General features: G+C 48.6%; 1 protein-coding gene across 1 annotated transcript in view; it reads left to right on the top strand.

Annotated features, from left to right (window-relative positions):
• The window catches only part of exoc4 (exocyst complex component 4), a 707,051-nt gene that overhangs the window by 556,783 nt on the left and 137,690 nt on the right, over positions 1–12,578 (top strand). The window contains exon 11 of the mRNA XM_072471115.1: positions 8,115–8,251. Coding sequence (XP_072327216.1) covers positions 8,115–8,251 — 137 coding nt within the window. The remainder of the gene's footprint in view (positions 1–8,114; positions 8,252–12,578) is intronic.

Raw genomic sequence — 12,578 nt, forward strand, 5'->3', positions numbered from 1 at the left:
GCTCTGTGAATAACCTTAAACTGTATCAGGCTGAGCCTGGCACATGAGGAAGAGGAATTCACCCTACTCAGGGCATCAGCCCACATACCCTCTTCAATCTCCTCCCCCAACTCCTCCTCCCACTTGCCCTTCAGCTCCTCTACCGAAGCCTCCCCCTCTTCTTTCATCTCCTGATATATCGCCGGAACCTTGCCTTCTCCGACCCATACACCCGAAATCACCCTGTCCTAAATCCCCTGTGCCGGGAGCAACGGGAATCCCCTCACCTGCCGCTTCACAAACACCCTCACTTGCATAATACCTGAACGCATTTCCCAGGGGTAACCCAAACTTCTCCTCCAGCGCCCCAAAGCTCGCAAACGTCCCGTCTATAAACAGGTCGCCCATCCTTCTGATCCCTGCCTAATGCCAGCCCGAAACCCCCCGTCCATCCTTCCTGGGACGAACCGATGGTTCTCCCGGATCAGGGACCACACCGAGGCTCCCATCTCACCCCTACGTCATCTCCACTGCCCCCAGATCTTTAGCGTTGCTGGCACCGCCGGACTCGTGGTGTACCTGGTCGGCGAGAGCGGCAGCGATGCCGTCACCAGCGCCCTCAGGCTCGTTCCTTTGCAGGATGCCACCTCCAACCTCTTCCATGCTGCCCCCTCTCCCGCTATTACCCACTTACGGATCATCGCCACGTTGGCTGCCCAATAATAGTCACCCAGATTCGGCAACGCCAGCCCTCCTCTGTCCCTACTACGCTCCAGAAACCCCCTCCTTACCCTCGGGGTCTTGTTTGCCCACACAAAACCCATGATGCTCCTACCTACCCGCTTAAAAAAGGCCTTGGTAATCATAATAGGAAGGCACTGGAACACAAAAAGAAACCTCGGGAGGACCATCATTTTAATCGACTGTACCCTGCCCGCTAGCGAGAGTGGCAACACATCCCATCTTTTGAAGTCCTCCTCCATCTGCTCCACCAGCCGCGTCAAATTAAGTTTGTGCCGGGCCCCCCAGCTACCTGGATCCCCAAGTACCGAAAGCTCCTTTCCGCCCTCCTCAACGGTAGGTCGTCTATCCCTCTTCCCTGGTCACCTGGATGCACCACAAAGAGCTCACTTTTCCCTACATTGAGCTTATCGCCCGAGAAGTCCCCAAACTCCCTCAGGATCCGCATGACCTCCACCATCCCCTCCACTGGATCTGCCACGTACAGCAACAGGTCGTCCGCATACAGTGACACCCGATGCTCCTCTCCCCCTCGGACCACCCCCCCTCCATTTCCTGGACTCCCTTAATGCCATGGCCAAAGGCTCAATTGCTAATGCAAACAACAGGGGGGACAGGGGGCACCCCTGCCTTGTCCCTCGATACAGCCGAATATACTCCGACCTCCGCCGATTCATAGCCACACTCACCACCTATATAGGAGCTTAACCCACCTGATAAATCCCTCCCCAAACCCAAACCTCCGCAACACTTCCCAGAGATACTCCCACTCCACCCGGTCAAAGGCCTTCTCTGTGTCCATAGCTGTCACTATCTCTGCCTCTCCCTCCACCGAGGGCATCATAATCACATTGAGGAGCCTCCGCACATTGGTGTTTAGCTGCCTGCCCTTTACAAATCCCGTCTGGTCCTCATGAATCACCCCCAGGACACAGTCCTCAATTCTCGTAGCCAGCACTTTTGCCAGCAACTTAGCATCCACATTGAGGAGCGAGATCGGTCTATACGATCCACATTGCAGTGGGTCCTTGTCCCGCTTCAGAATCAGAGAGATCAGCGCCCCGGACATTGTCGGGGGCAGGGTCCCCCCCTCCCTTGCCTCATTGAAAGTCCTCACTAGCAACGGGGCTAACAGGTCCGCATACTTCCTGTAAAACTCAACCGGGAACCCATCTGGCCCCGGGGCCTTCCCCGTCTGCATACTTCCCAGTCCTTTAACCAGCTCCTCCAACCCAATTGGCGCCCCCAAACCAGCCACCTTCTGCTCCTCCACCCTCGGGAACCTCAGTTGATCTAGAAATCGTCACATCCCCTCTTCCCCCCCGCTGGGGGCTGAGATCTGTACAACTCCTCATAAAAGTCCTTAAATGCCTCATTTACTTTCACCACACTCCACACCGTAGTTCCCCTGCTATCCTTAACTCCACCTATCTCCCTCGTTGCCATCCTCTTACGGAGCTGATGTGCCAGCATCCGGCTCGCCTTCTCCCCATACTCGTACGTCGCCCCCTGTGCTTTCCTCCACTGTGCCTCTGCCTTCCCTGTGGTCAACCTCTTGTGCAGCGCCTCGTGTGCCTCGATCTTCACCGCCAGGCCCAAGATCTCATCCTCGTTCTCCGTGGCTTTTTCCCGCACCTCCCGGATCGCCGCCCCTTGGGCCTTCTGGGTCTCCACTAACCCCTCGATCGCCGTCAGCATTGGCGCCAGCACCTCTTTCTTCAGCTCCTCAAAGCAGCGCTTGAGAAACTCCTGCTGCTCCTGCACCCATGCCGCTTGATCTCCACCCGCCGGCATCTTGTTTTTTTTCTCCCTCGCACTTTTCGCTGCTCCAAAAACGCTTTTTTGACCGCTCCGCTCCTGGTCCAATCCATATATTATGGGGGGTGGACCTTGCTATCACCTTCCCACACTGGAAGTCGTCGAAAAATTGCCGTTGGGGCTCCTCTGGAGAGCCCAAAAGTCTGTTTTAGCGGGAGCCGCCGAATGTGCGGCTTAGCTCCGCATAGCCGCAACCGGAAGTCATTTGTGCGTGTTCTCAGACGTTTGTAACTCCTGCCCAATAGAAGAAGTTGGAAGAGTGAGTAAGCCAGGTGGGAGGGGTCTTTGATTATGCTGCCCGCTTTCCCCAGGCAGCGGGAGGTGTAGATGGAGTCAATAGATGGGAGGCAGGTTCATGTGATGGACTGGGCTCTGTTCATGACTGTATGAAGTTTCTTGTGGTCTTGCGCCCAGCAATTGCCATACCAGGCTGTGATGCAGCCTGATAGGATGTTTTCTATGGTGCATCTGTAAAAGTTGGTAAGAGTTAATGTGGACATGCCAAATTTCCTTAGTTTCCTGAGGAAGTATAGGCGCTGTTGTGCTTTCTTGGTGGTAGCATTGATGTGGGTGGACCGACAGATTTTTTGAGATGTGCACCCCTAGGAATTTGAAACTGCTAACCATCTGTACCTCGGCGCCGTTGATGCTGACAGGGGTGTTTACAGTACTTTGCTTCCTGAAGTCAATGACCAGCTCTTTAGTTTTGCTGGCATTGAGGGATAGATTGTTGTCGCTGCACCACTCCACTAGGTTCCTTTATTCTGACTCATCGTTATTCGAGATCTGGCCCACTATGGTCGTATCGTCAGCAAACTTGTAGATGGAGTTGGAACCAAATTTTGCCGCGCAGTCATGTGTGTATTGGGAGTATAGTAGGGGGCAGCCTTGCGGGGCCCCGGTATTGAGGACTATTGTGGAGGAGGTTTTGTTGTTTATTTTTACTGATTGTAGTCTGTGGGTCAGAAAGTCGAGGATCCAGTTGCAGAGTGAGGAGCCAAGTCCTAGGCTTTGGAGCTTTGATATGAGTTTGGCCTGGATTATGGTGTTGAAGGAGGAGCTGTAGTATATAAAATAGGAGTCTGATGTAGGAGTCCTTTTTGTCGAGATGCTCTAGGGATGAGTGTAGGGCCAGGGAGATGACATCTGCTGTGGATCGGTTGTGGAGGTATGCAAATTGCAGTGAGTCAAGGCATTCTGGAAGTATGGCGATGATGCGCTTCATGACCAATCTCTCGAAGCACTTCATTACAACTAAAGTCAGGGCCACGGGACGGTAGTCATTGATGCACTTTGCCTGGTTCTTCTTTGGCACTGATGATGGTGGTCTTCTTGAAGCAGGTGGGGTTCTCAGAGCGGAGTAGGGACAGGTTAAAGGTGTCTGTGAACACATCTAGCAGCTGGTCCGCGCAGGCTCTGAGTGCACGACCAGGGACCCTGATCGGACCCGTCCCCTTCAGAGGCTTCACTTTCAAGAAAGCTAATCTGACTTTGTGATGGTGGGTATGGGTGTGTTATGGGCTGCTGGGGCACTCGACAGCGGATCATTTGTTTCCTGCTCGACCGGGCATAGAATGCATTAAGTTCATCGGTGAGGGGTGCGCTGCTGCTGGAGATACTGCTCGGCTTCACTTTGTAGCCCGTTATGTTGTTTGGGCCTTGCCACAACCGCCAAGAGTCCGCAATGCTAGTCTGTGATTCTAGCTTGGTCTGATATTCTCTCTTGGCATCTCGGATGGCTTTGCGGAGGTCGTACCTGCATTTCTTGTATAGGTCAGGATCGCCTGACTTGAACGCCTCAGACCTGTCCTTCAGTAGGGAGTCAATCTCGCGATTGAGCCATGGTTTCCGGTTGGGGAACGCATTTACATAGATACATATACATAGAATTTACATAGCATTTGCTGATGAAGTCTGCGACGGTGGTGACATACTCATTTAAATTGGTCACTGAGTTCTTAAATATGCACTTGTATTCAAAAAACTCCCAACCCCCAGTGATCCTGACTTGCAGTTGTGTGAAAATCGAGTCTTCCCCTTGACCTTCCTGATCATGCACTCAACTTGAGTGAATATATTGAGGATAGATAAGAAGTGGTTCATGCTATGTTTAATTAACTGAGTCATATGCTTTATCAACCATTCTCCAAATCAAATTTATCACTGTTAATTTCTGTGCTGCTGCGAAGGTGTGACTGTTTGACTCATTGACTGTTTCCGCCCCCTGCTGTTTCCAACTGATCTGGAATCGATTTTTGTCCACATATCTCTGCAGATTACGGTTGCTGGGATGTGGAGGGGTGGTGGGGGGAGTGGGGTGATGTCTATGGACGTGTACCTCATCGCGCACTGGGTCCAGTCAAGGTCTTGTCAGTGGAATTGATTATTGCACTGTGTACAGTACTGCAGACAGGTGAGACCTCATGAAGTGGAACAAATCGGTACCAATTGCAGCTCCCCTCAGAGATATTGCTTTGGATTTAGGCTTCCTTTCCTGACATATTGATTTATATATTTGAGGCCAATCCTTCATGAATAGTGCCCATCATGGGTCAGTGGAAGCCCCTGCTGAATAAGCCCTGTCAGAGCTGGGAGGAAAATGAAGAATGTTTTAAAAACCTATTGCTGTAGATTTAGGAGAATGAGGATGGCAAAAGGGGGCAGGTCGGTTACCTCCTCTGTAATTAAGAATAAGCAAGCATTCAATCCTTTCTGTCTGCCAACAGGTGAGCTGAATATTCTCTGAGCTTAAAGAAAATTGTTTAACCAGAGTTAATGCGGAAATGTTTATCTGCTCTGCATCACTGACATGTGTCAGAGAGATTTTTCCCAGTCCTGTTCCTGTTGGAGCGCGAACTAGCTGGTAAATTTCTCACAGTTCATATTGCAAGTGAATCGTGCCTTTGACAACGCCATGCAAGTTGTACTCGATTGTATATGTCGTGAGTTATGATTTGCTGTCATGAAATGGGCAATTTATTTCCAGCCACTTCTTGACCAATAAAGGATCCAGATGACTATGCACCGCTGTTCATGGAGATGTATCTGTATTGAGTTGTTCGATGTTTTGATTTACAAGCTTAAGCAGAGGTGACGGGGTATTGAACGGAGGGACCAGTTCTGTTTTCAAGTGGTGGGAGTAAATCTCTTGAAAGGCATGTGGCTGAAGTGCAATCCAACAGTTCAGTTGAATCCTCAATTTAATGTGGGCAAAAGTAAGTTTTTATCTTCTTTTTCCATCAAGTTAAATAGCTACAGACTGATGCTGCATCTAATAAATACAACAAAACAAAAATACACATAGAAAATGCAGCAGAGAAACAGCCCATTCGACACAACTAATATTTTGCTCCACTTGAACTCCTCCACCCAAATTTATTTATGAACCTTCTTCTATTCCTTTTTTTCTCATATACTTAACTAGTTTCCCCTTAAATGCATCATTGCTCTTCACCTCAATTATTCCCTGTGGTAGCACATTTCGCATTCAAACTGATCTCAGGATAAAGAAGTTTCTGCTGAATTTTGCATTGGATTTATTAGTGATTGTCTGATATCTATCTACATCCTCTAGTTTTGGACTTGCCTACAAGTGGAAATCTTCTAACTATTCTACCCTAACAGCACTGTGGGTGTACCTACACCTCCGGGACTGCAGCAGTTCAAGAAGGCAGCTCACCACCACCTTCTGAAGGGCAATTAAGGATAAGCAATAAATGTTGGCTGAGCCAGCCACATCTCATATATGAATAAAAAGAGGAATGCATTTATGTCATTCTCATTCTCAAATGGGCAGATCAGTTGTCCTTGTTCAGAGGGTATGCAGGTTTTCTCATCGCAGGTTTGTTTTTGAGTTAGTTGATAGACTTGTGGTAGTAGCACAGGGTTACTTGATGACCATTTTCTCTTTCGCTCTGGAAGGAGCTCACCTCCTCTCTGTACAACTCTGCAATACTCTTTGTTGAAATCAAGAGCACACCAAGTCAACAATATCCTTCTGTGCAATCCTACATCGTGACATATCCGACAGAATCTGCACAGTTTTTATTTTAGCAGGTTAATTCACCTGAGAATAGTTCAGATTTGAATGATTTCATACTCTGTTGTGATCACATAACGCAACTATCCAGCAGCCCATGTTTCCAATTTGTACCAAGACCTCTCGGTGGGCTTCCAGATTTTGCGATTTTGGGTGAGAGAAAAACTAATCATTGGATTCAGTGAAAGAAAAGCATTCGACACAGTCTTTCCTGATCTGTGATGCCCAAGTAATTCCCATGAAAATTATCGAATGGAAGATAATAAAATGTGGATATGGAAAATATGCTGCAGGAAAATAATGATTTTTACTTTTTGGTTTATGTAAATGTGTTTGTATTTCATCCTGAAGATAATAATACTTGCTAAATTGTCATTTTTACACACAAATGATTTATGCCAGTTATAAAGAATTTGTATGAAGGGATATGCAATGTAGGCATCATATCAATGTGCAGACTCAGTGCCCACTTCAGTGACCTCTGAATTGTAGACATGCTGCACAAAAATTAGGTATTCAACAACTGCTTCCCTTTAGTGAGACGACAATTAGGGCTTGTTGTGGGAAAGTGTGGGAGTGGACAGTCATCGCCCAGCTACACTTCATGTGTGCCCTGCCTGCAATTCTGGCGCTCCGCACCTGGGTCACATGACCCAGCTTTCCTGTTGTTTCCTTTTTTGCGCAAGTACATGGGGTCTTTCCTTGGCCGGAAGAATTAGGCAGCACGGTAGCATAGTGGTTAGCACAGTTGCTTCGCCGCTCCAGGATCCCAGGTTCGATTCCTGGCTTGGGTTACTGTCTGTGTGGAGTCTGCACGTTCTCCTCGTGTCTGCATGGGATTCCTCCGGGTGCTCCGGTTTCCTCCCACAGTCCAAAGATGTGCGGGTTAGGTGGATTGGCCATGATAAATTGCCCTTAGTGTCCAAAAAGGTTAGGTGGGGTTACTGGGTTACTGGGATAGGGTGGAGGCTTGGGCTTAAGTAGGATGTTCTTTCCAAGAGTCGGTGCAGACTCGATGGGCCGAATGGCCGCCTTCTGCATTGTAAATTCCATGATTCTATTCTATGAAAATGGAGGATTGCACAACCGTTACCCGCTCCCAGTCTGCGTGTGCATAAAATTCCCGAGGCCTGGCGGGACTACGAGTTATCGATGTCCATGCTTGGCGAGCTTTGTTTGGAACTCATAACAAGGGCAATAAAAAAATACTATTTAATTTCTCTTGTGCTTTTTTCCTTCCTCAAATAAACTACATTTGAAGAAAATTTGTGTTTTAAAATCTCTGGGCTCCTGTTCTCTACCCTGCTATTGTAAGGAGGCAAGAGAGAAATAAATATGTGTCGCCCTAATTCCATCTTGGTGTTTCAGCCAGTGTGGGACCAATAGGTCGAGAAGGTGACAGCAGTCTGAGAATCTGGGATGGGGAATAACGTTATATGTTTTAGCAAAAAGAAAATACTGAAAAATTTATTGCATTTTTCCCTAAGAACGACGTTTTGATTGATGTTAAGGAGTTGCTCTTTTTTCTCCCCTGCAGAGCACTGTGGTAGTGGAGAAATCGATGCAGGACCTGGTGAACCTAATGCACGACCTGAGTGCATACTCTGACCAGTTCCTGAACATGGTGTGTGTGAAGCTCCAGGAGTACAAGGACACGTGTACAATCGCCTACAGGTAGTTGCCAATTCTGAAATAGCAACTAACTATTCCTGTCATCATGTTGTTCACTTGTGTATCATTAGTAACATGAATTTCTTACTCTTTGGTCAAAACCCCACTGAGTTGCTGTGACATCTTGCTCACACTTAACATTTCCTCATGTCACTAAACGTTAGAGTTTCCTGGCTCGGTGTATAGTGTTTGACAGGTTGTAACAAATCATTGAATTCTTGCCTTGTTGATGGAAGTGCTGAACAGAGGACCAAGTGCTCCTCCACAGAGAGGGAAATATATCAGAGAAACGCTAGTCACCAAGCTGCTCTCGGGAATCATCGCAAGGTGACACAGTGGTTAGCACTGCTGCCTCACAGCACCAGTAACTCGGGTTCAATTCCGGACTTGGGTGACTGTGTGGAGTTTGCACTTTCTTGCCGTGGGTTTCCCCCGGGTGCTCCGGTTTCCTCCCACAGCAAGCTTCTAGAAATAATTATTCAGGATAGAATTAGTCGTCACATGGAGAAATGTGCGTTGATTAGGAATAACCAGCATGGATTTCGATGGGGAAATCATGTTTTATATGCTGGTAGGTTTTGAGGAGGTAACAGAAAAGATCGCTGCGGGTAATACTGTTGATGTGGTGTCCATGAACTTTCAGAAGACATTTGATCCAGTGCCACATAGCGGATTTGTGTGAAAAATTGTAGCTCATGGAATTAAAGAATCAGTAGTAACATGGATACCAAATTGGCTGAGTAAAAGGAATCAGAGAGTAATGGTCAATGGAAAAATTTCAGGCTGGAGGAGGGTTTGTAGTGGAGTTCTCCGGGGGTTGGTATTGGGACCCTTGTTTTTCCTGATGTATAATAATAACCTTTATTTGTGTCACAGGTAGGCTTACATTAACACTGCAACGAAGTTACTGTGAAAAACCTCTAGTCGCCACACTCTGGCGCCTGTTCGGATACACCGTGGGAGAATTCAGAATGTCCAATTCACCGAACAAGCACGTCTTTCAGGATATTTTAATGATCTAGATCTTAGTGTGCAGAGAACAATGCCAAAATTTTCAGATGATACAAAACTTAGAAGTATTGTGAACCACAAGTGTAGAGCTTCAATAGGACACAGACAATTTGGTGGAGTGGGCAAACAGGTGGCAGATGAAGTTCAATATGGAGAAGTGTGAGGTGATGCATTTTGATAGGGAGAACATGGAGAGACAATATAAAATAAGGGGTAAAATTCTTAAAGGGGTGTAGGAGCAGAGAGATCTGGGTGTACATGTGCATAGATCATTGAAGGTGGCAGGACAGGTGGAGGGAGCAGCTAATGAAGCAGAGAGTATTCTGCACTTTATTAATAGGGGCATAGAGTACAAATACGCTGAATGTATGCAAAACACTCGTTAGCCCGCAGCTGAAATATTGTGTACAATTCTGGGCGGCACACTTTGAAAGAATGTGACGCGCTGGAGAGAACGCAGAATGGTTTATAAGAATGGTTCTAGGGATGAGGAACTTCAGTTATGAGGATAGATTGGAAAGGTTGTGTCTGTTCTCCTTAGAAAAACCTACCAGAACCAGAGCACGTTGCCTGCATCCAACTCAACAGAGTCTGCCTCCGGGCTAGCAAAGGGACAAATGTCGAAGCATCCACCCCACCCCTGTCCTCAGTTCCAGCTTGTCTAAAACCCCAAATACAGATACCAACAGACATGGCTCTAGATCCACATTAAGGAGAGTCGATACGGTGCTAAATAAAAGGCTCTCAAAAACCTACCAGCTTGGGGCGAGGGAAGAACAGGTGCATATAGTGAGCAGACCCTCTCGAGCACTGCTCACACCAATCCTCGACTCTTTCAAAAACTCGGCTCGTACTGTTCTTGGTGAGGTGTGCCCGAAACACCACCTTTAGCTGAATCAGGCTCAGCCTCGTGCAGGATAGCATCGCATTCACCCTGCAAAGGGCCTCACTCTACACCTCCTCCTCCAAAATGGGTCCCAGCTCCTCCTCCCACTTGGCCTTCACTTCTTCCGCCAAAACCTACTCTTTCCCCCATGATCTGCCCATCTATCCTGGGCGTGCTGCCCTCCTCCAACCCTGCACAGGAGAGTACCCTCTCCATCACTGGAGACGCTGGTGCCTCTGGGAATGTCTGCCAAACAAAATCCCGCACCTGAAAATACCTAAACGCATCCAATGCCCCCAGGGCTTGCTTTCTCCTTCAACTCTTCCCAATTGGAAAAATGCCCTTCCAGAAACGAGCCTCTCACCCTCTCCAGCCCTTTGCCTCTCAACTCCCAAAATATAGTGTCCAATTCCTCCGGCTCAAACAAATGGTTCCTACAGTTAGGGGCCCACCTTGACACAGCCGTCAACTTAAAATCCTGGCGGAGCTGCCTCCGTATGTTTAACGTGAAGACCATCACCGGATTCAAAGAATATTTTGCTGGAGCAAACGGCAGAGATGCCGTCACCAGCACCTCCAAGCCCATTCCTTTACAGGACCCAACTCCATCCTCACCCAAATAACTGCCTGATCCCCAAACCACCCCAACACCTCCTCCCGTTAGCCGGCCAATAATAATGCATCAGGTTCAGCAGCGCCAACTCCCCTACCTGCCTCTCCCGCTATAGGACCCCCCCTCCAAATCCAAGGAGTTCTCCCCATCTAAATGAAGCCTGTTGCGAGCTGCTCCATTTCGCGAAAAAACGACTTTGGTGGGAAAACCGGGAGACATTGAAACAGGAACACGATTCATGGCAAATTATTTATCTTAATAGATTGAACTTAGCCCGCCAATGACAATGGGAGGCCACCCCACCATTGTAAATCCGCTCTAATGGTACTCACCAGGCTTGGAAAATTTAACTTGTGAAGTCACGCCCACACCAAGTCTAGGTGGCCACCTAGACCACCAAGTAGTAAAACCTAGTCCCCACCAGACAGAACAGCAGCACTTCCAGCCCAGCTCCTCCCCTCACAGGTCAAACCACAAAATACGCACTCTTCCCAACATTCAGTTTATATCCTGAAAAGGAGTCGAAACTCTTCAAATGTCCAATATGTCCCCCGTAACTAGCCCAGGATTCCTTGCGTATAGCAGCAAATCATCCGTGTACAGGGACACCGGCCCTATGCTGTTTTCCAAGATGACCACAGCTGAATACTACGTGCTCTTCACCCCGGGAAGCAGAGTCCTACCCATAACCAAGAAGTCAATCCTTGAATACACATAATGCACTGCCAAAAAAAATTTAAACTCATTTCACCCTGGGTGCATAAACTACCACGGACCACCACCCCTCTCATCGTCTCCGTGAATGCTGTTCACACCTTCGCCATCCCCGAAGGGATCAGCGATCTCGGCCTAGAGCGGACCCGCTTTGGATCCAAAACGCAATTAAAATCCCCTCCTGTAATCAGTTGCCATGTATCTAATGCCGGAATAGCAGCCAACAACCATCTCATAAACGTTCACCAGCATCACAGCTCTCTCTCTCCAGCGTACCTATAACAATCACTTATCGACCCCCTCGCAGATCAGCCTCCACCATCCCCGCCTGAAAGCGAACCCTCTTCACCAGAATCGCCAGCCCTGTGCCCTATTGTTAAACCCAGAGGGAAAAACCTGACTCACCCAGACCTTCCGAAACCTGATCTGGTCCCCCACCCGCAGGTGAGTTTCTTGCAGGAACACCTTATCAGCTCCCAAACCCTTCAAATGGGAAAAAAACTCTTGCCTCTTCACCGGACCTCCCAAGCCCCACATATTCCAGATGATCAACTTTGCCAGGGCACCCCCCCCCATTGAGTCAGCCACCAGCTCCTTAATGCAATATTCCTACCACATTTCCTGGGTCCAAGGCCCACCTAAGATGGCCACCAGTCCCACCCCTAAGGTGAGACAAAGAAAAGACTATTTCACTGTTAGTATACCCCCCCCCCCCGCGCCCCCGAGGCCCACAGACTGCCGACTGCCTGGCACCACACCCTCCCCCATCCCCCACAAAACAAATACACAGCTAAGCCTATTGGGCCCCACCCAACATGGCCCAATAGACCACAGCCTCTGCCCCCCCACTCCACTCCCATTTGCTAGCCACCCCTCCTCTCACTAGCAAAAATGATCCTCAATCAGCCAACATGTCCTTTCTCCCACCACTGTGCCCTAGCCCAGTGTTTTTCAAACTTTTTTTCCGGGGACCCATTTTTACAAACCGACCAACCTTCGTGACACACGTCGGCCGACCTTCGTGACACACGTCGGCCGACCTTCGCGGCCCACGCCGGATGACCTGCGCGACCCACCATTTTCTCTTACCTTGTTTGTTGCTAACA

The sequence above is a fragment of the Scyliorhinus torazame genome, chromosome 13 (genome assembly GCF_047496885.1).
Source record: "Scyliorhinus torazame isolate Kashiwa2021f chromosome 13, sScyTor2.1, whole genome shotgun sequence".
Lineage (NCBI taxonomy): Eukaryota > Metazoa > Chordata > Chondrichthyes > Carcharhiniformes > Scyliorhinidae > Scyliorhinus > Scyliorhinus torazame.